Source organism: Denticeps clupeoides, chromosome 2, assembly GCF_900700375.1.
Source record: "Denticeps clupeoides chromosome 2, fDenClu1.1, whole genome shotgun sequence".
Taxonomy (NCBI): domain Eukaryota; kingdom Metazoa; phylum Chordata; class Actinopteri; order Clupeiformes; family Denticipitidae; genus Denticeps; species Denticeps clupeoides.
The window spans coordinates 75428-100633 of record NC_041708.1 but is presented as its reverse complement, the minus strand read 5'-3'; the positions used below and the strand labels follow the sequence as shown (position 1 = coordinate 100633).

The following is a 25206-nucleotide window of genomic DNA, read 5'->3' as shown; positions in this document are numbered from 1 at the left end:
GAAAATGAGAAAGTCAGCACCACACCCACCTCTGGCTGCATGTCCCCTTAGTGTGGCTGGCGTTTGGAGGAGCACAGGGACAGAGGGGGACATTTTCCTAGTGGGGTGGGTCATAGAAACAGAGAGAGAGCCTCAGATCTGACCCACAACAGGGCAGAACCCTACAGTCTGACAACTTTTTACCAACATACTTTACCAAGTCCCGTTTCAACACATTCAATCATCTGGCCGAGTTTCCAGAACGTCCTGTTTAGTCATGCTTCGTAACTGAAGATGACAGGAGCTCAGTATGGTCCTGCATCTTCTCAGTCGTCAGCTCTGACTTCAAATGTTATACAGTTTTACTTCTCTACTTCAATTAATGAAAATTAAATGGCCAACATGGCCTGAGTCACAAGAGTTTAACCAAATTTAAATATGTAAATAATTCAATTGGTTTATTATCAGTACGGGTATTGAAATAATGTTTCACTCAGACCCCCCCATAGTACAATCATAAAAGAAAAATTGATATGTACATACACACTAAACAAAACTATACTAACTAAAACTGAAGCTTAAATACTGTACAGGTTTCTCTACAGGAGAAAAGTAGAACTTTTCTGTACAATGAACAGGTTGAACAGGACATAACTGGACAACATCGTGTAGGAATATTTCAAACATGTACAAAATGTGCAGGAATGTGCAAAAAGAGCAGAGACGTGGTAACCGTGACCGTGCAAGGTCCCAGTCTAAAAACACTGGAACCTGTCTGTAAAGTGACACGACCATCTTACGTCTGCATGAGAGCAGTAAGATGAAGACAAGATGAACCCTCCTGTGGTCTTCTGATTATGTATAACGGTATAAAATGGAGAATGGAAATTAGAAATGTAAGCGTCCATACATGCCGGGGTGTGTTTGTTCATGCAGTCGAGATGCTAATGTCCTGTTATCGTTTGCATGGCCCGGTTTGTGTAAGACTCGGCCCTCTGTCCTCGCCCTGCCCGTCACTGTGTGCCCTTTTGTGGCCACCAAGACAAATATGCTGTGGAAAAGTGAACATTCATTTTCCAGTCTTTGTTCCGCACCCCACCCCGCTCCGGACCCAACAATCGGCCCGTGTGTCCCCCGAGTCGCCAGGACAACGGGGGTCTTATACCACCCACGGGAGGGTGGGCATGGCGAAGGGGGGCGGGGTGCCATGGCAATGCCGTTTGTCGCCGCACCAGCTGGTAAAGTGGGCATGGCGCAGGACGAAGGCCAGGCATTGTCCTCCTGCCGGACAAACAATGGGACTCTTGACAGGGTCATGTCGTCTCAGAGGGACGGGTCACGCGCGGCGCTGGAGACTGACCGTGGGGAGATGGGAGAGTGTGTGTGTAAAGTTATAATAATGTCTTTTGTCACAGCCAGTGTACACAGTCCAGAGGCGAAGAGGAAGATCTGTTTTTCCCAGTGGAACAGAAAACTCTCCCAGCGTCACTTCATCCCGTCGAGAACCTACTGCGTTGATTTTTACATTTTATTCGAATTGCCCGTGGTACACACGCGACTTTTACCATTGCCAGAGAAACGTTTCTTTTCCCCCACCAACATTTACATCCACACTCACAGTTAAAACTTTTTTTTTTCTTCATTCATTTCTCACACATGTATACTACTGATATCTACCATGTGTTTATTAACATTTAATACAATGTACATTACATGACAGTGAAAATGACTGTGATGGAGATGACATCACAGTGAGTCTTGTGCCACCTTTTAACAAATATGATTTTATATTATGATGCATGATATATAAAAAAAAAATCGTATTGTATATTGAAATAACATTATCATTATTTTAATATTAAAATAAAAATGAAGCAGCGTTGAAGGTCCAAAGTCTGGTTTAGAGATGGAGGGAATAAAGTAAAATGATGGTAAATATGCATAATGAAGGTGAAGGGCGTGGAGTACATACTGACAGAACCCACCACAGGTAGTGGGTTAGTGCATGTTTACATTTACATTTACAGCATTTACCAGACGCCCTTATCCATAGTGACTTACAGTCAGTAATTACAGGGACAGTCCCCCCTGGAGACTCTCAGGGTCAAGTGACAGTCAACGACAGCTCAAGACCTTCCTCTTTAAAGAATATTTAGATTAAATTGTAATTTTCTTGTCAAACTTTGTGTACAGAATCTACAACAGAGTGAATGAAAAGATTGTATTCATAGTTGGGGTCCTAGTGAACCGGAATTGATCTCTTCATCGATGGTAACTTGAAAGCACGTTGTAAGTCGCTCTGGATAAGGGCGTCTGCCAAATGCCGTAAATGTAAATGTAATGTAAATGTCTTCTGGTTCATAGGCGAGTGTGTTACCCACTAGGCTACTACCACCCACAACTACCACTGTGTCCCCTACGTTGCTCCAGGGGGACTGTCCCTGTAACTACTGATTGTAAGTCGCTCTGGATAAGGGCGTCTGGTAAATGCTGTAAATGTAAATGTAAATGTAAAGTGTCAGGGACACAATGGGAGTAAGTGGGGTTTGAACCTGGGTCTTCTGGTTCACTAGGCTACTACCAGCCTCATGTTTAATATGCAGACGCAGGATCAGGTGATTCCCGTTACTCATGTACCTCCTTTAATCCATAAAGCCGAATTTCCTCACCTTGACAGGCCGTTTCTCTAACAGTTGGCACCAAAACATCACAAATGGTGATGTGATTACGTTACTGGGAGAGTCAGAGCCGCTGGAAGTTGAAATCATCTCAGTGGAGACCAAGACCAGGCCGAGATGCATTCAAACCATGAAAAATTGTGATTGAGCCAGAGACTGGACCATGATGGACAGTCCCGAGACCCTCTGTGTCTAACATGGATCCAGCGGGAGCCGGCGTCTCATGTCTCCTTCACGTCTCCTTCTCTCCTGCAGTCAGCAGTAAATCACACTTCCATTTACTCACACACACACACACACACACACACACACACACACACACACTCCTTTTCACTGCCATTTGCTTCTGAGAGCGTCTCTGTGGTTCTGGGGCCTGTAGATTGGAATGAAATATGCGGTGAATGGAAGCAAATCATTTTGGCTCCTCCCCTTTCCTGTCCCTGCTGTCGGTGGGAAGATCACGCACCGGTGACGGGCCGACCGGTGCGGTGTGGCGAGTGACCAGGCCTGCATTTATCTAAACTCGCCCCGAGCGCCGGCTTCAAGGTTTAACGGCTCGGCATTTCTGGAATACCATCGGCTGGAGTGGAGGAATTCCTGTCATTCCGGAGCCGAGAGGCGGACTGCAGAGGAGCGGAAAACGCTTCATTCACGCCGAGCGTCAGCCTGCACCAAACCTTCCAAACGACGCATACATCGCCAAATTACGGCAAAATCAATCTACAATTAAAAAAAAAAGTCAAGTCGCCTCAAACCCGCGCTCAGTCCCAGACCGCTTCACCACGCACGTTATTCTCACCCCTCCAAGCTTTCAGTCCAGTTAGTGAACTGTCGCCGTGGTGTTTTTGTGGTTGTCAGTTCCTCCAGTGGGGTAACACACTCGCCTGTGAACCAGAAGACCCGGGTTCAAACCCCACTTACTACCATCGTGTCCCTGAGCAGGACACTTAACCTTGAGTGTCTCCAGGGGGGACTGTCCCTGTAACTACTGACTGTAAGTCGCTCTGGATAAGGGCGTCTGGTAAATGCCGTAAATGTAAATGTAATTTGAGGGTCCAGAGCTCTAGGGGTAACAAAGCCACCTCTGAACCAAAGAGCACAAAGTCCCAGGTTCGAACCCCACTTACTACCATCGTGTCCCTGAGCAGGACACTTAACCCTGAGTGTCTCCAGGGGGGGACTGTCCCTGTAACTACTGACTGTAAAATATGATAAATGTGAATATGAACTCTCCACTGAGGAGTATAACTTTTTAGTCAAGAGACATAAAAGTTGTCCTGGTGGCTTGATCTGTGGGGACTGATGCGTCTGGTCCCGTGTGGGTGGCAGCGTGGCACGGCGTGTTTGTGCTGCTGCCTGCTGGTGAGAAGCTGGTACTAACTGGTTCTAGATCCCAGAACATGGTCCCCGCCAGCATGCCGTGCCTTTTCTGAGAACGCGAGACAAGAACTCTGGAGTTGAGAGCAGGTGAAGCCCCCCGCGTCCCTCGGCCGTTCCCCCGCCCGGCAAACCGCCGCCGAGCGGCCCGGCTGGCTGGAGAACAAAAAGGGAGAAACGCGCCGCCTCAGCGCTTCTGGCCCCATTGTTCAGTCGGTGGCCGCTGCTGACTTACAAGCGACAAACGGGACCCAACAGCGCGTGTCCCACGGCCATTCAGGAGGAAACAAATGTCAAAACCAGTCAAATTGCAGGGCGAAGGTGAGGATCTTAAACGGTTCTGTTGTTCTTGGCGGAGAACAGAGAGAGGAACGTTCCTGCTGAAATGAAGAGACCAGCATACAGACGTCCTTCAGAGACACCAAACAAGCAAACTGGGCTCCTTCCCGACACAGGAACCGCACTGCACCAAAAAAACCATGAAAGTGGCCCATCCTGGGATGAGCTGAGGCCCTCTGAGGACCTCAACAACCACCAGGGCTCCTTCTGCTGGCGTGACGATGAGCCCACCAGCCAAGTTAACGTTCTTATGCACATCAAGCAAAACTCAAAATAACATCTCAGGTCTCGTACGGTCCTCCGCACGGTCGTGGCCAAAAGTTTGGAGAATGACACAAATACTGGTTTTCACAAACTTTGCTGCTTCCGTTTTTATTACAGTAATTTGCATATAAGTCCAGAATGTTATGAAGAGCGATCGGATTTCCACTGGATTTCAGCCCTGCCACTAAAGGACCTGCTGAGATCTGGATGCTTTATGCTGGGTGATGCTGGAATTCCTTCTTCTGCCATCTGTTAGCAGCATTTACCAGACGTCCTTATCCAGAGCGACTTCCAATCAGTAGTTACAGGGACAGTCCCCCCCTGGAGACACTCAGGGTTAAGTGTCCTGCTCAGGGACATGATGGTAGAAAGTGGGGTTTGAACCTGGGTCTTCTGGTTCACAGGCGAGTGTGTTACCCGCTAGGCTACTTCCACCCTACTACGAGCTACCTGTGAAAAATCTGTTTTTCAGGCTCTACGTTTTCCTGAATTTCCCTCCCTTCCCCTCCCAGCAGTCGTGGGAGGACGAATTCAGTGCACCAGGAAGGTCTTCACGTAGCAGGTCATTTCAGAGACACGTTGCAGAAGGTTTTTACTTTTTCGTCTTATTCTGGGTCGCTGTCCATGGATATCCAGCAGGAGGAGCTCCAGAGTTTCTTCACCTCCACGACTTCTCACCACCTTATTAACGTGGTACAGAGCACCTCAAGAAGAAGATGACCGTGGTGGGCACAATCCGGAGGAACATGTATATATTCAGATCTGAGGGGTCAGCAGGGTCTGAGCTCCACAAGCTTCAGCAGGCCTGACGAGAAGTGAAGAGGCGGAGGTGCGTTTCAAGACCAACCACATGTTCTACACGCGCTCTGTACGTTCGTGCAAGGATAAACAGGCAAGGATAATCCAGAAGAGGTCGATGTGAAGCTTGATAAGCCCACAATGAGCTCGCGGTGGGCAAGGTGGATGTTTCTAGTCCGGGCCAAGCGCCCTCTGCAGGCCTGGTGGAGGAACGGCGGCCATGGTTGGTCTTTGTAAGCGTTCACATTATTATTATTATTATTATTATTATTTGTAAATAGTTATTTTCTTCTCTCTTGATATTGTGTTTTATTGAATGTTGGCTGTTTTGCTGTTTTATTGAAATATGCTTTTAGTCTTATTTGGCCAGTGGTGGCCTAACGGTTAAGGAAGCGGCCCCGTAATCAGAAGGTTGCCGGTTCGAATCCCGATCTGCCAAGGTGCCACTGAGGTGCCACTGAGCAAAGCACCGTCCCCACACACTGCTCCCCGGGCGCCTGTCATGGTGCCCACTGCTCACTCAGGGTGATGGTTAAATGCAGAGGACACATTTCACTGTGTGCACCATTTGCTGTGCTGCTGTGAATCACAATGACAATCACTTCACTTTTTATTCCATTATGTGGAAATGCGACATGCTGGGATCTGGGATTTACAGAGGAAGACCTTCTGCAGGACCTCCCGGACCGAGAGGAGATTCCCAGCGAACAGGTATACAATCCAACAAATTTACACACCATTTACAAACCCTCTTCCCCCAAACCCTCAGGCTAATGCTGATTTGATATGGATGCCGGTCTGCCATTGGTGTGTTTGCAGGCAACGTGACATTGTGTGACTGAGCTTCCATCAGTTAATGAAACGGAAGCTGAAGCTGCGTATTTTTACTATATTCTAATCTTTCTATTTAATTTTGTCCCGATATTTACCTGCCACTCCAGGCCAGGATTTCCTGACTACCGACTGTGTGCACCTGGATTTTACTTCTCCGTGTTCCCGAAGGATTCCAGTCACCCCGGTATGGTTCTTGATCCCTGTATGCCTTGCCCTGACTCCTTATTAAATTCTTGCTACTTTTGCGTCCGTCGTGACAAATCTTTTTTTTTACGTCTTGTTACAAATACAAATGAGACATTTTGCTCCACAAGACACATGACCTGGTTCCTAAAAAAGATCACAAGGTGAGAGAATGTATTATTATCACATTTGTGCTAATACGCTCACTTCATTTTAAAGTGTATTTTTACAGCGTTAAGATGACATTTGACGTTCAGACACACATACAAGCTTGATGCTGAACACTTGCTGTATGCTGGGACAATTAAATACACTGGACAGGACTGGTCTGGACACACATTCATCACACAGTTGCCGGGCTCTGGTACTTGTCCCAGTATGTACGGAGGGTACGGACAGTATTCAGGCCCCCTTACGTTTTTCACTCTTTGTTATACTGCAGCCATTTGCTAAAGTTAATTTTCTGCACACACAGCACCCCATATTGACAAGAAAAGCACAGAATTGTTGACATTTTTGCAGATTTATTACCAAAGAAAAACTGAAATATCACATGGTCCTGAGTATTCAGACCCTTGTATATATAATATATGACACTCATATTTTTAAGTCACGTTCTGTCCATTTCTTCTGATCATGCTTGACATGTCCAGCTGTGTTTTAATGCACCGATTGGATTTGATTAGGATTTAGATTTTAGCAAATGGCTGCAATATAAGAATACGTTAAAAAATGAAGGGGGTCTGAATACTTTCTGTACGCACTGTGTCTGAACAGGAGGAAAATTGATATATTGATCAAATATACCGTAGTGTGCAAAATTTATTAACAACTAAAAAAAGGAATAGTCTTGATTTAAATGACATGTTTTATAAAACCTTTCTATGAACAGCAATAAAATGTGGTTTTCCATCTGTAGACTATTTCTGTAGACTATATCATTTATTTGCTAGTTAGGAGAGCAGAACGTTCAGTTCTTCTAGCTCAACTCTACATATCAAGAGTTAATTATTAGGTCCTGAACAACTTCTGAGTTACGAGGATGAAAAATGTTTCACTACCAATTAAAACCTTTGCACAATACTGCTGTATGGACCTCGTATTTGTACTATATTCTAATTTTATTACAATATAGTACAACGTTCAGCTCCATTCCTCAATTCTACACCATAACTCACAAACCGTGAGCATCCACCCACTGCGCCACTCCCCAGGGGCATGATGGGTAGTTTCAGTGTGTGTTGAGTGGTTTTGCGTCACCGGATCACCTGCCGAGTCGGTGGCGACCGGGGGGGTGTGTAAGCTCTCCACAGTCCAAAGCGGCTTAGGGACCTTATCAGATCAGCCACTGTTTATGTGCTTTGGCCAGACGAAAATACCAGAAGAATGTCGTCCGACTTTCCCAGAAACACGGCCAGATTAGTCCTGTTCACCTACATCGTTCACCTAAATACAGACGGCACCAGGGACGTGCAAAGGTTTCCATGGAAACCTCATCCTTTATTCTTCTACTTCCTGCTACGACTGTGAGGAAACATCAGAACAAGGCAGCGCATGCAGACGTTTGTTTTAGGTTCGTTCAGCACGATTAAAAAAGTGAAGTGATTGTCACATGTGATACACAGCAGCACAGCACACGGTGCACACAGTGAAATTTGTCCTCTGCATTTAACCATCACCCTGAGTGAGCAGTGGGCACCATGACAGGCGCCCGGGGAGCAGTGTGTGGGGACGGTGATCTGCTCAGTGGCACCTTGGTGGATCAGGATTCGAACCGGCAACCTTCTGTTTACGGGGCCGCTTCCTTAACCACTAGGCCACCACTGCCCCCGCATTAAATACATCAGCACTAATGAAGTACATCCTCCTACTAATATCCTCACAGGGTTCCCAATTGTCCCTCTCCCATGATGTCACGGTAGTCCTTGTATGACAAAGTTTCTATTGGACCGCGCCGGCTCTCCTGATGCATGTGCAGAGCAATAATCACATAATTCGCCCACTGATCCCACTGGGATTAGGCAGGTCTCCTGCAGAGTGTCCACCGTCTCAGGACATCGACCCTGACAGCATCGGCCACAACAAGAGGATTTTCTTTTTATTTCATTTTAAACCATTTCTACACATAGGACACATTTTCACTGTAGAATAGTTCAAAAGAATATTCATCATCATATTCTGCATGAGTTAAAAAGACAACCAAAGAGTTCAGAGCGTTGGACAAAATCTCTGGATATTCTGGATGTGATGAGGGCCCTGCCGCGCCCCTCCACAGCGATCCGAGAATCCTGGAGGTTCCTCTTGGAGATGTGGGATGGAGAGGGTACAGGTCCAATGGGAAGTGTTTTAGCTGCCAATCACAATCATCTCCTCATCCACAAGTCAGTTCCTCGGTTCCTCGCCGTCAACACAGAGCTGGGCCACATTACAACGTCCCGACGTCGGGGTTTTGGTGCTAGTTCATCAATCCTGAGGTCTACAAACTGAATCCTGACAATTCACAATTCACCCCGCAATTTCCGTAAAACTAACTGCTGATCCTCCTCCAAACCTTCACCTACACCTCAGTCCAGCCTAATAAGGACCAGTAGCTGCGTCCCAAACGTATTCGCCTGCCAGTTATTGCGTTTTTTTAACTCGGTTTTTATTTTCCTCCCCTGAAACTCTCACAGCGTCCGCTGGGAAACCAAATCGGGGCGTGGTCAGGTGCTCAGATATAAAAAATATTTCCGTGGTTTTAAAAAATGGTGTAATATTTAACTTTGGAAAATAAAATGCATGAGTATATTACAACAGAAGACAATTTTAAAAAATAATAAAACCATGCTTTAAAAGCTTAAAAATATAATGGACGAAATTAGAGCATGAACAGTCGTGTTGCCAGGAATTATAGATTAAACACATTCATCATTTTTTGAAAATAAAAGATCTGACAAAAATAATAAATTAGAATTATCTAATATATACATGAACATTTATTGACATCTAAGAAAAAAATTAAATATTTTGAACGGGGGTCTTCGTACTCTGATGTCCATTTGATTGGATTTGGTACGTGGATGAGGCGAAATCGGCCACGAATTCTCCCTGTGGTGGGAGGAGCTTGAGTTCGGATGGGTGGGGCTTGTTCAGCTCACCGTGGCAACCCCTTGCTCACCCTCCGCCCCCTCCTCCACCTGGCCACCTTTGCCCATTGCTTTCATCTTGGCCATGATGTCAGTGAACGTCTCCTTCACCGTCTTCTCCAGAATCCACCCTTCGCTCTCGCTCTCTGGGTCTTCTGGGTTCACCAGCGTGGAGAGGGACGTGTTCACGTACTGCATGCCCACCATTACCGCCACCTGCAGGCAGGAGGAGTGCACTGCATTAGCTTGTCTAGCCCGAAATTAAACCCAACATCTAAAAACGGAGTCTATCATCATAATTAAGAGGTTTACAGGGAGCCCAATACTGTTGACCTGCTGACCATAATCGGCGCTATTTAAGGTTCAAACACACGTTGGCACGTTTCATGTGCGACACCTGAACACCAGACCACAGCTTTACATGGAGCTTAAATTCCAATTTAACGCAACAACAAACCGAATTATCCGTAGTATGTTAGCTTAGCATAGAGCGCACATGCCGGAGGTGTTGGCATCCGGCACTATTTACACGCTGCTTGTGCCCAGGCATGGGAGCATTTGAGGTTAAGGAAACTGCCATGGTGGCATGTGCATGTGGGTGGCATTAGCCTAACACCCAAAAAGCCACAGCTGGCACCAAATGGCAGCAGTTCAGAGGGGCTGACACTTTCGGTGCCTGAGAGGTCAAAGGTCACATGTGCAACAGGGTTACTGATATTTACATTTACATTTGGACCATTTCCAGACGCCCTTATCCAGAGCGACTTACAATTAGTAGTTACAGGGACAGTCCCCCCCCCTGGAGACACTCAGGGTTAAGTGTCTTGCTAAGGGACACGATGGTAGTAAGTGGGGTTTGAACCTGGGTCTTCTGGTTCATAGTCGAGTGTGTTACCCCACTAGGCTACTACCAGCCTTTATATCACTCTTGAAATTGACCACATCATGTGCTTGGGACTTCTCACCTCCAGCGCAGTGACCAGCAGCACCAGTGCGCCGGTGGTGTTCATCAGGCCACCATAGTAGGAGACGAGGGCTTCGCGGCAGCCGCGCTTCCAGACGTTGAGGTCCTCCGTGTAGTGGTCGTAGCTGTAGTGGGCGGAGTTGTTGCTCATCTGGTGCTGGATGCAGGGCCGGGGCGAGCTGGGGTTGCAGCAGCTGAACGGGACGCCGTCCATCAGGTACTTCCCGTCGACGTTGCTGCTGACTCGGCTGGGAACGGCAAAGTGCGGTTACGGTTCTACAAAAACGAACACGCTCCTACGCCGGACACAGAGTGAGAGAGCACGGACCTTTTCAGCTCGAGTGATCTTTCAACCCCTGAGGTGTGCGAATTAATGGTGAATTAATACATTAGCTTATTAGAACTGAGAATTATTACTTATTAGGAATATATATATATATATATATATATTGGCAAAACAGCTTAACCCTCAACATCTCGACCATTTCAGACATCTCATGGTGCTAAGTGTGACAGAAAAAGGTTCGGCGCTCCTGCCCGCCGACGGCACAATTAAAAGTCATATTATCGGCATGACATGAGGCACCTGCTGGTGACTTCTGAGGCTATTCCCAGCAAATCACTCGGGTCTTGCCGTGATTGGATCGGACAGTAAGCCCTGAAGGACAAGGAAATGTGATCCAAGAAGATTATGCGCTAAGTCCGTACTGGCTCGCAAGCCTGATGCGACTTACGGTGCAAACCCACCCCCTGGACCAGCCCCTCGCCCTCCACACAAGCATCTTCTACAGAAACCATGAACTATAAGCGACCATTTGAGATCTGAAGCCCCTGGTATCCCCCCAACTCACTCTTTGACCTCTTTGGAGCTAAAGTCCAGGTAGCGGTTGCTGACCCACTGGATCTCAAACCAGTCCTTGTAGTTGTTGTTGCCGCAGCACTTGAACTCCATCTGCATCAGGTCCAGGGTCCTCTTCATGTAGCACCGTCCGGGCAAGTCTGAGTCCTTGTAGAACTTCATGCCGTTCTTCAGGCCCTCGGCCAGCGTGAACTGCAAGGGGATCCGCATCATGAAGCAGAGCAGGGCCGAGAGGAAGAGGAGCACGTTGAAGAACAGGCAGCATATCAGGAAGGGCTTCATGACATCCTTCCACTTGGAGAACTTGGTGGAGTCCAGGGAATCGTAGCATATCTTGCCACCGAAGGCGTTGATGCCGCATGCCAGCAGCCCAACGCCAATCAACAAGTTGGGTACGAAGTGGCTCTCGTTGTTGTCCATCAGCTCGCTCCTCTTCCGCAACTCGATCTTGAGGAACAGGCCCATAACGAAGACCAGCACCCCGGCCATGACCGCGAACCAGTACATGAGCCACAGCACCTGGGACAGCTTCACACGTTTCTTCAGGTCAAACTTCACCTTCATCAGCGCCATGGTGCTGCTCGGGCGAGAGCTCAAGTATAACCAGGAAAAAAATTGTTCTCGTGCCCCAGTTCCCTTGGGTCCAAGGACCAAGAAGAGTCGCCGATTCTCAGCCCCAAACCACGGTTAAATCAAGAGGTGATTCCTGATCCATCCTAGAGAATGGCGCGCCCTGGAGATCCTCCGAAGTCGCCCATGACAGTTTTTATTCCTGGAGATTTGGAAGAATAATGGAGACCCTGGTGTGAAGTGGCGCTGACCGCGATGCCCGGTTTTCCAGTAAAGGGAGGAGGACGCGCCGGACCTGAATGATTAAACGCAAAGATGCAGGACGTCATTCTAAACCCTGCTAATCAGCCTGATCCCATTTGGTGAAATCCCTCACCAGAAGATGAGCCCCAACACTAAGCTCCGGTTCATAGCATCTGATTGGCCTCGTCGGTCACACGGTCCGAGGCCGCACTCGGGAAGGAGACGGGCAGGAACCGGTGACTACTTAACATGATCTAAGGACCTTTGCTCAGACATCATCAACAAATGGAAGATCTACTAGCGCACCTCAGAGCGGGAGAATCTGGCGGAAAGGTCATGTGGTCTTCCAAATTGAAATAAAAACCCAAACACCAGTCAACATACCTGGATTTTCGACAACGTTCTAATAATCTGCGATTTCCTGGATTTCTGATTTATCAGCCATGAAAACGCTATTTCACGTCATGAATTTGCACTAGTATTTTAGTGTGTGAGAAGTGTGCACTAGTGAGACCTCCGCTGTACAAGGCAGATTATTTCTAAAAAATAATGAAGTCCAACACAGAGAGGAGGAGGATCTTCTTCCCGCAGGCTATACGAGCTCTCAACCACAACGCTACATAGAACTCCAATTCACTTTCAAGCACAAATTTTATTTTATGTTAAAGACATAAAAGTGTAATATCTGCTTGTTTTGCAATATTTGCATATTGGCTCACTGTTTACTTGCAATACTGTGGTCAGTAAAGCATTTCACTGCATCGTACCGTGTATGACTGTACATGACAAATTAAATTTGAATTCAAATTATATTAATGTTCGGTGTTCATATTTACCAAATCCACTTATATTCTCCAGGGTTCACAATAAATCTTCAATTGCAGTATGTGGTGTGTGATGATTTAAAACTAGTCATCGGAGTGCCCTTGATCTCGGTCCCGTCCCCACACGCTGCTCACCAAGGGTGACTGTTACATACAGAGGACACGTTTCACCGTGTATAAAAATGACAAAACTTTAATGCAATAAAATGTGTTCAACATAATAAAACAAAGTAAGATTTCTCATCTGAAGTAATGAATTGTTATTAGGAATCAGGCAATCACAGAAATCAGTGACATTCCTGCTTTTGTTATGCGGAAGATGGAAAAAAAACGTACTGTTGCATAGAAGAGAAAATCAAAAAGCACCCAAAAAAAAATAAATCAATTTTAGGTCAAATTTCATTCAGAAGCCAGTCGACAGATATTCTGAAGAGGAAAAATCCCACACAAGTGCTTATTTTACGGCCGTTTCGTATCTGGAGGAGAAGCTGAGTAACGTGATCAGTGCGAAATGATAAATCGGAGGCGACGCTGCGTTCAGTCGGGAGAAAACATCTGGTGGACGACGACAAAATACACGGTTCTCTAGAATATTCATATATATAAGAATAAATCAATCAATACGCTATACTTGCCATATAGTTATATTTAGTGCTCCATCTCGCTACTTATTCGTTTTTAAATCAGAGCCGTGACAAAGCGACATTTTCTGCAATCGCTCGCCATCCATTTCCCCAGAACTGCTTCATCTGACCCGCTTTAGAAGTAAAGCGGGCGGCCGCTGGCATCACACCCTCGAGTCGGCGGGGTCCTCCTCCCAGGCCACGCGCCGCTCCGACTCCGGGACGACGGACCAGTTTGGCGAAGGCCTTCCGGCCGCCAGCCAGTTGAAGTCGTCCACCTGGTCCCAGTTGTTCCGCCGGCGGTCCAGGCCGGACAGGGCGAAGTCGGCGTCCAGGCCCGGGTAGGTCCAGGTGAAGGGGGCGAAGCCGAGGCCGCTGCAGTCCTCGATGATGGCCCTGCTGGCGACCTGCAGGTAGATGTGGGTGTCGGTGGTGTTTGTGGGTGCGCAGCTTGCCTGGCAGGGGACGGCCAGGGTGCAGCCCGAACACTGGTCCACCAGCACGGAGCCGGACACCGGGCCGCACAGGACCTCGCAGTCCCGGACGTGCTTGATGTGGACGGTGCTGGGGGCGCCCAGGAGCCGCACCCCTGCAGCCGGTGAGGCGGGTCAGGAGCACGTCGCGCTGCCGGAGCTCGTCGGCCGTCAACACCAGCAGCCGCGCGTCCGCGTCCGAGAAGCCGCACCGGACCCGCGCCGTCCACCGCGGCGGGCCGCGGCCGCTCGGGGAGGCCGGGCGGCGCCTCGTCGGTCCCGGCGGCGCGTCGGGAGCGGAAGGCGAACTTCTTCTTGGGCAGGAGCTCCTCCCTCCTCCCGTCCAGGGCGCCCTGGAGCCGCCGCAGCGCCTCCTGCGCCTGCTTCAGCTCGTACTGCGCCATGGAGGCCGCGCTGTCCGTCAGGAGCCGCTGCAGCCGCCGGGTCCGGGCAGCGGCCTCCTCCAGCGCCGCCGCGTCGCCCGCGTCCGGCCGCAGCAGCTCCTCGATGGCGGCCCGCTCGGAGCTGAAGGCGGCGGAGAAAACGTCGCCGCGCTCCGCAGACTCGCCGCCGCCCTGCCTGGCGTCCCGGCGCCGCTCCGCCTCCTCCTGCCGCTGCTGGTCGCGCCGCCGCAGCCGCTCGGGCAGCTTCGCCTCGGACGCCATGTTGGCCGAGCGGAAGTCGTCAGCGACGCCCGCTTTTCATTGGTCGAGCCCCGTCACAACATCCGTTTGTGTTGCCGGGAAAGCGTTTGGGGTTTATTAAAAATGTCTTTTTAGATTCAAGATGCATATTTAAAGTCACATCTGATGCTGAATAATACAGAATAAAAGAAAGAAGGCAGGGTGTCATGTTTCTGGTGGCCCGAGGTGGGCTGCTGAAGTATTACATCCTGCACTTTAATCTGCTGTTATGGTCATCATGTCATCTCACATCACTACTACTGACATTATTGTCATAGCATATGAAAGTGACGTGATTGTCATTGTAAGAAACTGCAGACACAGTGAAACGTGTCCTCTGTATTTAACCATCACCCTTGGTGAGCAGTGGGCACCATGACAGGCGCCCGGGGAGCAGTGTGTGGGGACGGGACCTTGATCAAGGGGACCAAAAGTTTGGACACACCTTCTCATGCAATGTGTTTTCTTTATTTTCATGACATTTACATTTACAGCATTTATCAGACGCCCTTATCCAGAGCGACTTACAATCAGTAGTTACAGGGACAGTCTCCCTGGAGCAACTTAGGGTTAAGTGTCTTGCTCAGGGACACAATGGCAGCAAGTGGGATTCGAACCCGGGTCTTCTGGTTCATAGGCGAGTGTGTTACCCACTAGGCTACTACCACCCATTTACATTGGTAGATTCTCACTGAAGGCATCAGAACTATGAATGAGTTATGTGGTGTTATGTACTTAACAAAAAGTGGAGACCTGACCTCCACAGTCACCGGACCTGAACCCAATCCAGATGGTTTGGGGTGAGCTGGACCAACAAGTGCTAAACACCTCTGGGAACTCCTTCAAGACTGTTGGAGAAGCATTTCAGGTGACGACCTCTTGAAGCTCATCGAGAGAATGTCAAGAGTGTACAAAGCAGTAATCAGAGCAAAGAAACTAGAATATAAAACATGTTTTCACTTATTTCACCTTTTTTTGTTAAGTACAGAACTCCACATGTGTTCATTCATAGTTTTGATGCCTTCAGTGAGAATCTACCAATGTAAAAAGTCATGAAAATAAAGAAAACACGTTGAATGAGAAGGTGTCCAAACTTTTGGCCTGTGCTGTACATGTGGTATATATACTATATACACTAATTGCTGCTACTTGTCTAGTTTATCTATTTTATGGGTCGGAGCACAACGTCCCTTGTCATGTTTTGTGTTGTCTGTTATTTGTCTTTTTGCACACTGTGAATCTCCAAACCTTTGCCATCTCGTCTCTGTGTATTTGTATATAGTGAGATGACAATAAAGTGGACTTTGAGTCTCTCTGTCCTCACGCTTCGGAGACTTCTGGAACAGGCTGTTGTTGGGGTGTGGCTTGTCCTTCCCCCAGAAGAACACGAAGTAAAGGTTCCGCAGCGCCAGTATGGAGAACTTTCCCAGCTGTGAACCTGGATGTCTTCTGAGACGTGGACACACTCTCCACCTGAGTCCCACTGGTAGTCCAGTTGTGGAAGTGAAGCAATTGTCATCGTTAACCATCTCAGTACATGGTGACACATGTCCTCGGTATTTAACCATCACCCTTGGTGAGCAGGACAGCAGTGTGTGGGGACGCCACCTTCATCAAGGGGACCTCGTTCTGACAATGACAACATATATTCACAAGCGAAGCTGTTTTACACCAAATAAAAAAAAAAGGTATAGATATCTTGTATATTTTACTGGGACAGGTGATGGTTGACCAATCACCAAACATGGTCTCAGAGGACACGTTCTTAAAAGAAGTATATAAAATATATATTAAAAATTATTTGACAAATGTTTTAAAAATATATATAAAAAAAACAAGGTACAGATATCTTGTATGTTTTACTGATGTGTGTCCCTCAGGAAAACCCCGCAAAGGGCAAAACGGGGACAGGTGACGGTTAACCAATCACCAAACGAAATATTATTAAAAGTGTCCTTTCATGAAAAGTTCTTCACCTGGAGGAGAAGATGTTCGGGGCTCTCTCCGGGCTCCCCGGACGCGCGGTGGCGCCCCCTGGCGGAGGCGCCGGCGGCCCGTGCAGAGATGGCGAGGAAACCCCGTGGACGCGGCACTGCTTTTTCATGACGGTGAGTTTCCCTTTGAGTGTATTATAATTTTGCGATAAAAATTTGAAGGAGAAACGCGCGGCGGCGGCGGCCTCCTCCTTCCTCCCCTTCCTTCCTTCCTTCCTCCGGGGAGGGAAGGGCGCGGCGAGGAAGACGCGGCCGCGGCGGGTTAGACGGACGGATGAGTGGGAGCGAGAGAGGGAGCAGCGGGAGGAGGAGGAGGAGGAGGAGGAGAGGAAGAAGAAGAGGAGGAAGAGGAGGAGGGGGGAGTAAATTAAAAAGTTGCCAAATGGAGATATTGGGTTTCAGGAGGAGCGCGCCGGGACGACGGCGTCGCGGCTCCGTCCCTCTCCCGCCCGGGCACACGCCGCCTCGCCGCGCCGCGGTGCCGGCGGTGGAGATGGAGGAGGACCCGGCGGCGGCTGGCGGCTCCGGCGCTTTGTCTACTCTGTACGTTTCGAGCCGGACGTTCCGGGAGGAGGCGCGGACTCTCCGACCTTCAGTCCTCCTCTTCTCACCACGTCCCGGAGTAATAAATACAAAAAAAGCGCGTTCGGTCCTCCAACACCGTCCAGGAGAAGCACAAGCGACCGTCATTTTTCAAATAAACCCCCTCACGGCCTCCCTCCCCCTCTCTCTATATATATATAAATGTATATCTGTATATCTATATCTATGTATTTATGTATATAGCTGGTTAATATTTCCGGGAGAAAAACTCCGATCTCCTCCCGATCGGTCTCGCCGCGCCAGAAAAAGCTCCGTGAAAACACCTCCGCCGCCGGGCGGGACGCCGCGCCGCGACCCCGTCGTGGCGGAGCCGGGACAGAAGCTCCGGGGCGGCGGGAGTAAACGCCGCGTAACGCGTGTGTCTGTGTGTGTGTGTGTTTTTGGGGCGCCGCCGGAGGAGCGGGGCTCCGGTGTGGGCCCGGGTTGGGGGTGCGGGATGTGGCGCAGGTCGCCGCGCCGCCGCCGCCGCCATCTTGCCGCGGTGGCTGCAGGCGAGATGGTGGTTAGAAGCCCTCACACGTCCAGTCCACGCAAAGTCCCCGAACACACGGCTCCACGTTCACACATTAAACACGGAACCGGCACGAATAACGTGATTAACAACGTTCACTTTTCTCGCACGCTGTATTCAGGTGTCATGGACGATGAAGACGACCACCGTCTTCTGGAAATTATAGGGTAGGTTCTGACCCGCACGTCTGAGGCATCTTCTGTAATGTGTTGAGCGACATGTACCCACCCGCGTGTTTTCGCCCCGACAGAGACGTGCAGGCCCTCAACGAGTATCTCCACGGGCCCAGTAGCAAGTCGGTGAGTAGGCCTGGTCCATACTGTCCACCCCCGCCTGAAGTCCTGGTCGCTGAAGGCCACGGTTATATGGCAGCGGTGGCCCGGCGGGTAAGGAAGCGGAGCCGAAAATCAGGGTCGAGTCCCGACCCGCCGAGGTGCCACCAATGTGCCACCACCTTGATGGAGGTCCCGTCCCACACACTGTTCGCCGGGCACCTGTCACCTCACCAAGGGTTAAACACACACTAAATACACATTTCACCGTGTCCTTCGGTGTTCCACAGTGACAATCACTTCACTTTTGTTTTAAATTTGCCCTGAAGTGAAAAGTGATTGTCATACACTGCAACACCGCACACGGTGACACAACGAAATGTGTCCTCTGCTTTTTTAACAAATAAGTGACAAGTTAAAGCCATGACAGGCGCCTGTGGAGCAGTGGGTGGGGACGGTGCTTTGCACAGTAGCACCTTGGCGGATCGGGATTCGAACCGGCAACCACCGCTAGGCCACCACTGTCCCAGCAGGAAATGGGTTATCCAGGCGGCGAGTTGTTCCGTGGATTCTGATGCAAATTATCTTGTCCGGACAGATCGAAGAGGACGATGTGACAAATGCAGCTTATGGCAATAGCGGTACCTTTTTCACCGCCAACAGCGTAAGCAACGTTTTGGCTCTCTACCAATGCTCAAGATGTTATCCTATAGAGTAAAGTGTTGGTTCGCTTACCCCGTACGTCCAGACGCAGTTGGTATGGACTACCAACTGCCGAACAAAACTGAAAATATGCTTTTATTTGACCATTGAGTCCATGGTTTGATTAGGCACAACACCTGAAAAAGCCTGGTCCGATCTAGAATTATCCCAGACACCCTTATGCAGAGCGACTTACGGTCAGTAGTTTTATGAGAATTATGTTTCAGAATCTGGTTTTGTTTCATACCAATTAGGGCAGCTCAAATGTGGACCTCAAGGAAGCAACCAATCACCTGGAGGAGTTGGCCGAGGCTGGAGGACCCGGACTGCAGCTCTCCAGCAGTCTGCAGTTCATTGAGGAGGAGCTTAGTGGAGATGTGTCTCCCGATGGGGTGGAGCTTGGCGGTGAAGACCAACCCTTCGATATTCTCCAGAAGTCACTTCTGGAGGCAGATATCACCGAGCAGACATTGGCCCAAGAGGCGCTGTTGGACTCTCAGCCTTCGCTAGCCACCGTCTCCACGAGTTTCCCCCAGCAGCTGGTCTCTGGCGGGTTTGGGGGCGCCACCGGAACTGGTCTAGTTGCCCCACTACCCCTCGCTGGAGCTCAGCCTCAGACTTTCCTTCAGCAAGTCCCTCAGCTGCCTCTGGCAAACGGACCCACGGGACACATCCAAGTGCTGGGATCCTTCAATGGGAACTCCCCGTCTGTGATGACCATCAACAGTCTGGAGCGCCCCCAGATTCTCCTGAGGCCAACAGGTAATGCGGTGACGAGCGCCGCTCCAACACAGGGGACTATGTTTGCGCCGTCGGCGGCGGGCCAGATTTCCATGCCCTTCAAGGGCTGCCGGACACCCATACCAGTCCAGAACATTATCATCCAGAGAGGACCCACGCCGCAGACGTTGGTCAGACCGATACAGCCCAAGCCCTTACAGTCTGGGGGACAGGCGGTGTACAACATAAGCAACCTGGGTCTTCAGACCAACGCCGCTGTCCCGCCTAACACTGCCAGTGGTACATACACGCCCAATGGGTCCCCTCAGACTGTCCAGCAGGTCAAGGTGGTCAGCCAGACGGGCGGCATTGTGGTTCACTCCTCTGTGGGGCAGCAGGGCCAACAGCAACAAGCCCCGGCAGCTCTTCCAGCAGGCCAGTTCCTTCTGCCCAGCTCTGTTGCCCTCACGCCTGGCACTAGCGTCCAGGCGGTCAACGGCCAGGTGTTGTCCGATTCGTCCTCCACCACTACATACTCCATCCTTACTGGCCAGAACGCGGCAGTGCAGCTGATTGGAGGGCAGAACTTCCAGACCAGTGGAGGACAGATCATTGTGAATCAGGGCATGGTGGCTGGTGCTGTGGGTCAGGTGTCCCCTAACGTGGCGACGCAAGTCGGCCAGACATCCGGTGTCCCCTCCAAAGTGTGGACGGGTGTCGCGGCCAGTGCCTCATGTGGCCCTGCGGCCGCACAGGCCGCTCCCACCCAAGCCCGCCTGACCCTGGTGAACGCCAAACCGCAGGCTCAGCAGCAAGCGGCGTTTGGCACAACGCAACGTCTCCTGTTGCCTGTGGCCCAGAATGCTGCCAGTTCCGCTCAGGTGGGGATACAGCAGCTACAGTTCGAAATGCAGACGGTCCCACTGAACCAGGTAAGTGTTTCTTCGTCTAATATTCCTCCCTAAATCGACTAGTCGTTGGCGAACAATTACAAGAAGTTTAGCTCGGAGGTATGACGTTCTCGAGGCTCCATTTACCTGAAATATGTCTAATTTAATTAAGTCTAGGATTATGTGCACATGCTACCCACTTCCACGGTTTGCTAATTGACCTGAACATTACTGTGTTGTCTCGAATCGCCTTCACAGGACTCCACATCTGCTGTTCAAGATGGCCTCAGGAAGCCACAGTTGGTTAATCTCCTCGGCACCAAAGGTATGAGTTTAGCCTTAGCGCCTCATACCTCAGCGCAGATTTCAGAAGTTTTTAAAATGGCATGATTTGTTGCCCCACAGCCGTGACAAACGCTGACCACCATCAGCCAGGATTCTACTAATGCCGCAAACGCTCAGGTAAGAGAAGACCACAACCACCCATTTACATTTACAGCATTATCAGACGCCCTTATCCAGAGCGACGTTATAATCAGTAGTTACAGGGACAGTCCCCCCCGGAGACACTCAGGGTTACCCACTAGGCTCCTACCGCCCATTAAACTACCTAGTTACCCACTAGGCTTACTACCGCCCACTATACTACCCAGTTACCCGCTAGGTTACTACCACCCTCTATACTACCCCAGTTACCCGCTAGGTTACTACCACCCTCTATACTACCCAGTTACCTGCTAGGTTACTATCACCCTCTATACTACCCAGTTACCTGCTAGGTTACTATCACCCACTATACTACCCAGTTACCCGCTAAGCTACTATTGCCCTCTATACTACCCAGTTACCCGCTAGGCTACTTTCGTCCCGTCCACTATACTACCCAGTTACCAGCTAGGCTACTATCGCCCTCTATACTACCCAGTTACCCGCTAGGTTACTACCACCCTCTATACTACCCAGTTACCCGCTAGGTTACTACCACCCTCTATACTACCCAGTTACCCACTAGGCTACTACCACCCACTATACTACCCAGTTACCCGCTAAGCTACTTTCGCCCTCTATACTACCCAGTTACCCGCTAGGTTACTACCACCCTCTATACTACCCAGTTACCTGCTAGGTTACTATCACCCACTATACTACCCAGTTACCCGCTAAGCTACTATTGCCCTCTATACTACCCAGTTACCCGCTAGGCTACTTTCGTCCACTATACTACCCAGTTACCAGCTAGGCTACTATCGCCCTCTATACTACCCAGTTACCCGCTAGGTTACTACCACCCTCTATACTACCCAGTTACCCGCTAGGTTTACTGACCACACCTCGATACTACCCAGTTACCCTCTAGCTACTACCACCCACTATACACTACCAGTTAACCCCGCTAAGCTACTTTCGTCCCTCTAGACTACCCAGATTACCCACTAGGGTACTCAACCACCCTCTATAGGCTACCACTACGCACCCTTGACGCTGCGAGGTTACTATCACCCACTAACTACCCCAGTTACCCCCTAAGCTACTATTGCCCTCTATACTACCCATTACCCGCTAGGCTACTTTCGTCCACTATACTAACCCCAGTTACCAGCTAGGCTACTATCGCCCTCTATACTACCCCAGTTACCCCGCTAGGTTACTACCACCCCTCTATACTACCCAGTTACCCGCTAGGTTACTACCCACCCCTCTATACTACCCAGTTACCCGCTAGGGCTAACTACCAGCCACTATACTCCCCGTTACACGCTAAGGCTACTTTCCGCCCTCTATACTACCCAGTTACCGCTAGGTTACTACCACACCCTGTAGTCAAGAATCTGCTGCTGCGTTCGTTGGTAGGACAGACGTGTTGTGTGCTGAAGGCTTTTTTTTTCTTCTCTCCACAGCTGAACCTGCAGAAGAGGCCAGCACCACAGCCGCTCACGAGAGAGGGCATGTGAGTGATCATTAGCGCTCGACGTTCTGCAGGAACTGTGGTCGTGTTTGTTTTTTTGGGTTACGCTAACCGCCCGTGCTCCCCGCCCGCAGGTTTCTTCAGCACTTGAGACAGGACCATGCGTCGGTCCTGTCTGGAGACCGGATGGCCTTCACCTCGCTGGACGATGTTGTGAACAGGCTACTGCCCTACCACGTGTTCCAGGGGGCTCCACCCTGCGAGGACGACTTCGGTAAAGGTGCGAAACCGAGCGATGTGGATCGATTTCAGCCCCGTCGCTTCACAACAATAGACGCACTTTTTTTTTTTTTGCTCTTTTTCAGTCGACGATGAGTTTGAAACGGTTGCCACTCAAGTCCTGAACAGAACTCAGTCCATGGTGAACAAGTACCGGCGTCTTCTGATGGTGGAGGCCGAGGTGAGGTTTCCACGACTAATCTGTAATGGGTTCATGGCGGAGTGACCGCGTTGCTGCCAGATTGCAACCCTCTCCTCCCGCTCTCTGCAGCGCTCCAGCCCCTCGTCAGAGATCGTGATGATCGACCGGACGTTCAACCAGGAGGAGAGGACCAACCTCACCCAGGACAAACGAATGGTCATGGTGGATCCAGGTCAGTCGGCCTTCCCGTCCCGCTCGCTCCCGTCATTTACAACGTTAACCAGGAGCTTCTTTCTCCTCAGACGGTTTCCTGGAGGACTTTTGCTGCACGCCCAAGTTCACGGTGAGGAACACCACACAGGAGGAAGAGGAGGACGGCTACGCCGCCAGTCGTGTGGGGCAGGCAGGGACCAGCAGGGCTCCGCCTACAGATTCCGCATACAGGACAGAGTGTCCGTTGGGTTATGAGGACCCTGGAGGGGGGACGGGGGTCAAGAGCCTCCTGGACACGAACAAGAGCCAGAGGTTTCACAACAACAACAACAACGTGATCCCCTCCCACCACCAGCCCAGCCTGTCCAACTGTCCCAGTCCGGCACAGCTTCAGACGCCGGCGCTGGCCCCTCACCAGACGTTGGCTGACACCGACTCCGTGCTGGAGGCGGCCGTGAACAGCATATTAGAATGTTAGATGGTGCCATATGTGCTCTGTTGTGCGTCTCGTCACTTTCACACTCGTCTCCATCGCCTCGCAGGTCCCGTTCGTCCCCTCAAGGGTAACGTGCAGAAATATGGGGGTGGGTCGGCCGTCCTGGCCAAGTTTACACGAAGGTGCCTCAAGTCTAGACCTGCTCTCCAGTACACGCATCGGGACCTCCGCCGTAGCCCAGCGCCGCACCGCCCCCCCCTGCCTTAGACGAGGTGTCACCTTCACAACCAAACATTTCACCGCGTGAGGAACAGGAAAGACAAGAACGTGCGTTTTCAGTGTTTTCAGTTCAGCCTTTTTTTTTTTGGTTGTACCTTAAAGGTATGTGAGCACCCTTCCGAAAACTCCAGTTCCGCAGAGTTTGTGCGCTGGAAGGATAAGTCCTCAGATGAGGGAACAAAGTTTGCAATGTTTTAAAATATATATAATATATATATATATATTTGTGTTTTTTAGTTTCTTTATCTCTTTCCAGAAGGACGTTTTAAAGAGAACGTGTCGTGACGTTGACCGTGCTGCTCCCCGAGTTAGGATGTTGTTAGGATGGATTTCGCCCCCTGCTGGTCAGGCTTGTGTCCCGTAAAAATTCCGCCTTTATTTAATATCCCCTCGGTCATCCGGGATCTGGAGGAAAAACGGACATTTCGGGTTTATTTTTATTTAACAGCCCAAACCGCGCATCGAGGTATAAAGGAAGATACCTTCCAGTGTCTTTTTTTTTTTTTGGATTGATCATAGGTAATATGATATGTAATTTTAATTCTGGATTTCCGATTGTTAAGAGATATCAGGCATATCCGGTAATTGATATAGTGGGGTACATTAGGGCTCCCCTTTTTAGAACCCGGTCCGGGCCGCTTTTCTCCATTTCTCCCCTCCCCAGTCACCGCAAACCCACCCAACGAACCGAAGGAGACACTACAGAGCAAACAGTCCTGTCCTAATCACGTCCCCCTGAACTCCAGAGATGCCCTTTCTGTCAACGTGTCCCCAATGTGGACACTCCCTAATGTTAGCTGATCACATTCCACAGAAAAGAAGTGAACTCTGACCTTTTAATTAAACCCGATTCCGTAGGGGCGTCGGATGAAGGCTCTACGCGTTCCTCTCCATGTTCCTCTGTCTTCACGACTCTCTTTTTTCCCAGCAGTTCAACCAAATGCTCTGATGAAGAGGAGCACTGCGGAGACCTTCGCTCTGAAGGCCTTCTTGCCTTAATAGAGCGGAAGCGTCGGTGCATCGTCTGAATTTTCTGTTGTTGTTCAGTGTGTGTGGCCTTCAGTCGACCCCACCACCCATAAAAATTCTGAATTCCAGTTCGGTTCCGCTTCGACATTTCATTTTGTATCGTAACAACTGATTTGTAGTTCGTTTTTTTGTATCGAGGGGAAAAAAGGAAACACAGAATATTTATAATTTTTGTAAAGAAAATGAATGTAAAACCGAAAACAAACAGGAAGTTGTGTTTTTTTTTTTTTTTTTTTTTATGTTGGCTACCACGCGTGAGATCAAGGTTCCTCTGTCGGTTCTCTGTTTTCTTGTTTTTTGTGGGTGTGCACTACAGCAGCAGAGATAAATTTCAATCAATATTAAATTCAGTTTTGAATACGACTAATGTGCAGATTTTTGTGTGTGACAGAAACATAAAAAAATATAATATAA

At 49.6% G+C, this 25206-nt stretch overlaps 3 protein-coding genes across 6 annotated transcripts; 1 reads left to right on the top strand and 2 right to left on the bottom strand.

Moving 5' to 3' along the window:
- Positions 1 to 8529: 8529 nt before the first annotated feature.
- prph2a (peripherin 2a (retinal degeneration, slow)) lies at positions 8530 to 12318 on the bottom strand. The gene is made up of 3 exons (XM_028964940.1): positions 11393 to 12318; positions 10543 to 10789; positions 8530 to 9793 (listed from the first exon to the last, which is right to left on the bottom strand). The coding sequence occupies exons 1-3, from the start codon at positions 11971 to 11973 to the stop codon at positions 9581 to 9583; spliced, it is 1041 nt and encodes a 346-aa protein (XP_028820773.1). The 5' UTR covers positions 11974 to 12318; the 3' UTR covers positions 8530 to 9580.
- Positions 12319 to 13207: 889 nt separating this feature from the next.
- Positions 13208 to 14853, bottom strand: tbcc (tubulin folding cofactor C). The gene is given in 3 exon segments (XM_028964944.1): positions 13208 to 14247; positions 14249 to 14345; positions 14347 to 14853. Coding segments are annotated over 3 exon segments (972 nt in total). The 5' UTR covers positions 14799 to 14853; the 3' UTR covers positions 13208 to 13824.
- Positions 14854 to 16779: 1926 nt separating this feature from the next.
- bicral (BICRA like chromatin remodeling complex associated protein) lies at positions 16780 to 25155 on the top strand. 4 transcript variants are annotated; one of them, XM_028964926.1, is made up of 11 exons: positions 16867 to 16924; positions 18046 to 18091; positions 18175 to 18223; positions 18795 to 18860; positions 19153 to 20550; positions 20767 to 20880; positions 22422 to 22456; positions 22549 to 22694; positions 22780 to 22874; positions 22965 to 23067; positions 23138 to 25155. In XM_028964926.1, exons 2-11 carry the CDS (start codon positions 18051 to 18053, stop codon positions 23524 to 23526), a joined length of 2436 nt encoding a protein of 811 aa, XP_028820759.1. In that variant the 5' UTR covers positions 16867 to 16924; positions 18046 to 18050; the 3' UTR covers positions 23527 to 25155. The 4 variants fall into 4 exon arrangements, 1 of the variants encoding a protein (XP_028820759.1); XR_003743549.1 differs by lacking the exons at positions 22780 to 22874; positions 22965 to 23067; positions 23138 to 25155 and adding an exon at positions 20914 to 20970 and having other exon boundaries at positions 16780 to 16924; positions 17213 to 18091; positions 18175 to 18310; ... (1 more) ...; positions 22407 to 22456; positions 22549 to 22634; XR_003743545.1 differs by lacking the exons at positions 16867 to 16924; positions 22780 to 22874; positions 22965 to 23067; positions 23138 to 25155 and adding an exon at positions 20914 to 20970 and having other exon boundaries at positions 16952 to 18091; positions 18175 to 18310; positions 20767 to 20833; positions 22407 to 22456; positions 22549 to 22634.
- Positions 25156 to 25206: the final 51 nt, after the last annotated feature.

What these genes read in the sequence shown, in the direction of transcription:
- prph2a (XM_028964940.1), bottom strand. Translation starts at nt 11,973, where the DNA reads ATGGCGCTGATGAAGGTGAAGTTTGACCTGAAGAAACGTGTGAAGCTG. An exon ending in AGCTCCAAAGAGGTCAAAGA is followed by an intron (nt 10,790 to 11,392) that starts GTGAGTTGGGGG and finishes TGCCGTTCCCAG; the next exon opens with CCGAGTCAGCAGCAACGTCG. An exon ending in TGCTGGTCACTGCGCTGGAG is followed by an intron (nt 9,794 to 10,542) that starts GTGAGAAGTCCC and finishes TCCTGCCTGCAG; the next exon opens with GTGGCGGTAATGGTGGGCAT.
- bicral (XM_028964926.1), top strand. Translation starts at nt 18,051, where the DNA reads ATGGACGATGAAGACGACCACCGTCTTCTGGAAATTATAGG. An exon ending in CCTCAGCGCAGATTTCAGAA is followed by an intron (nt 20,881 to 22,421) that starts GTTTTTAAAATG and finishes AACCTGCAGAAG; the next exon opens with AGGCCAGCACCACAGCCGCT. An exon ending in CGAGGACGACTTCGGTAAAG is followed by an intron (nt 22,695 to 22,779) that starts GTGCGAAACCGA and finishes GCTCTTTTTCAG; the next exon opens with TCGACGATGAGTTTGAAACG.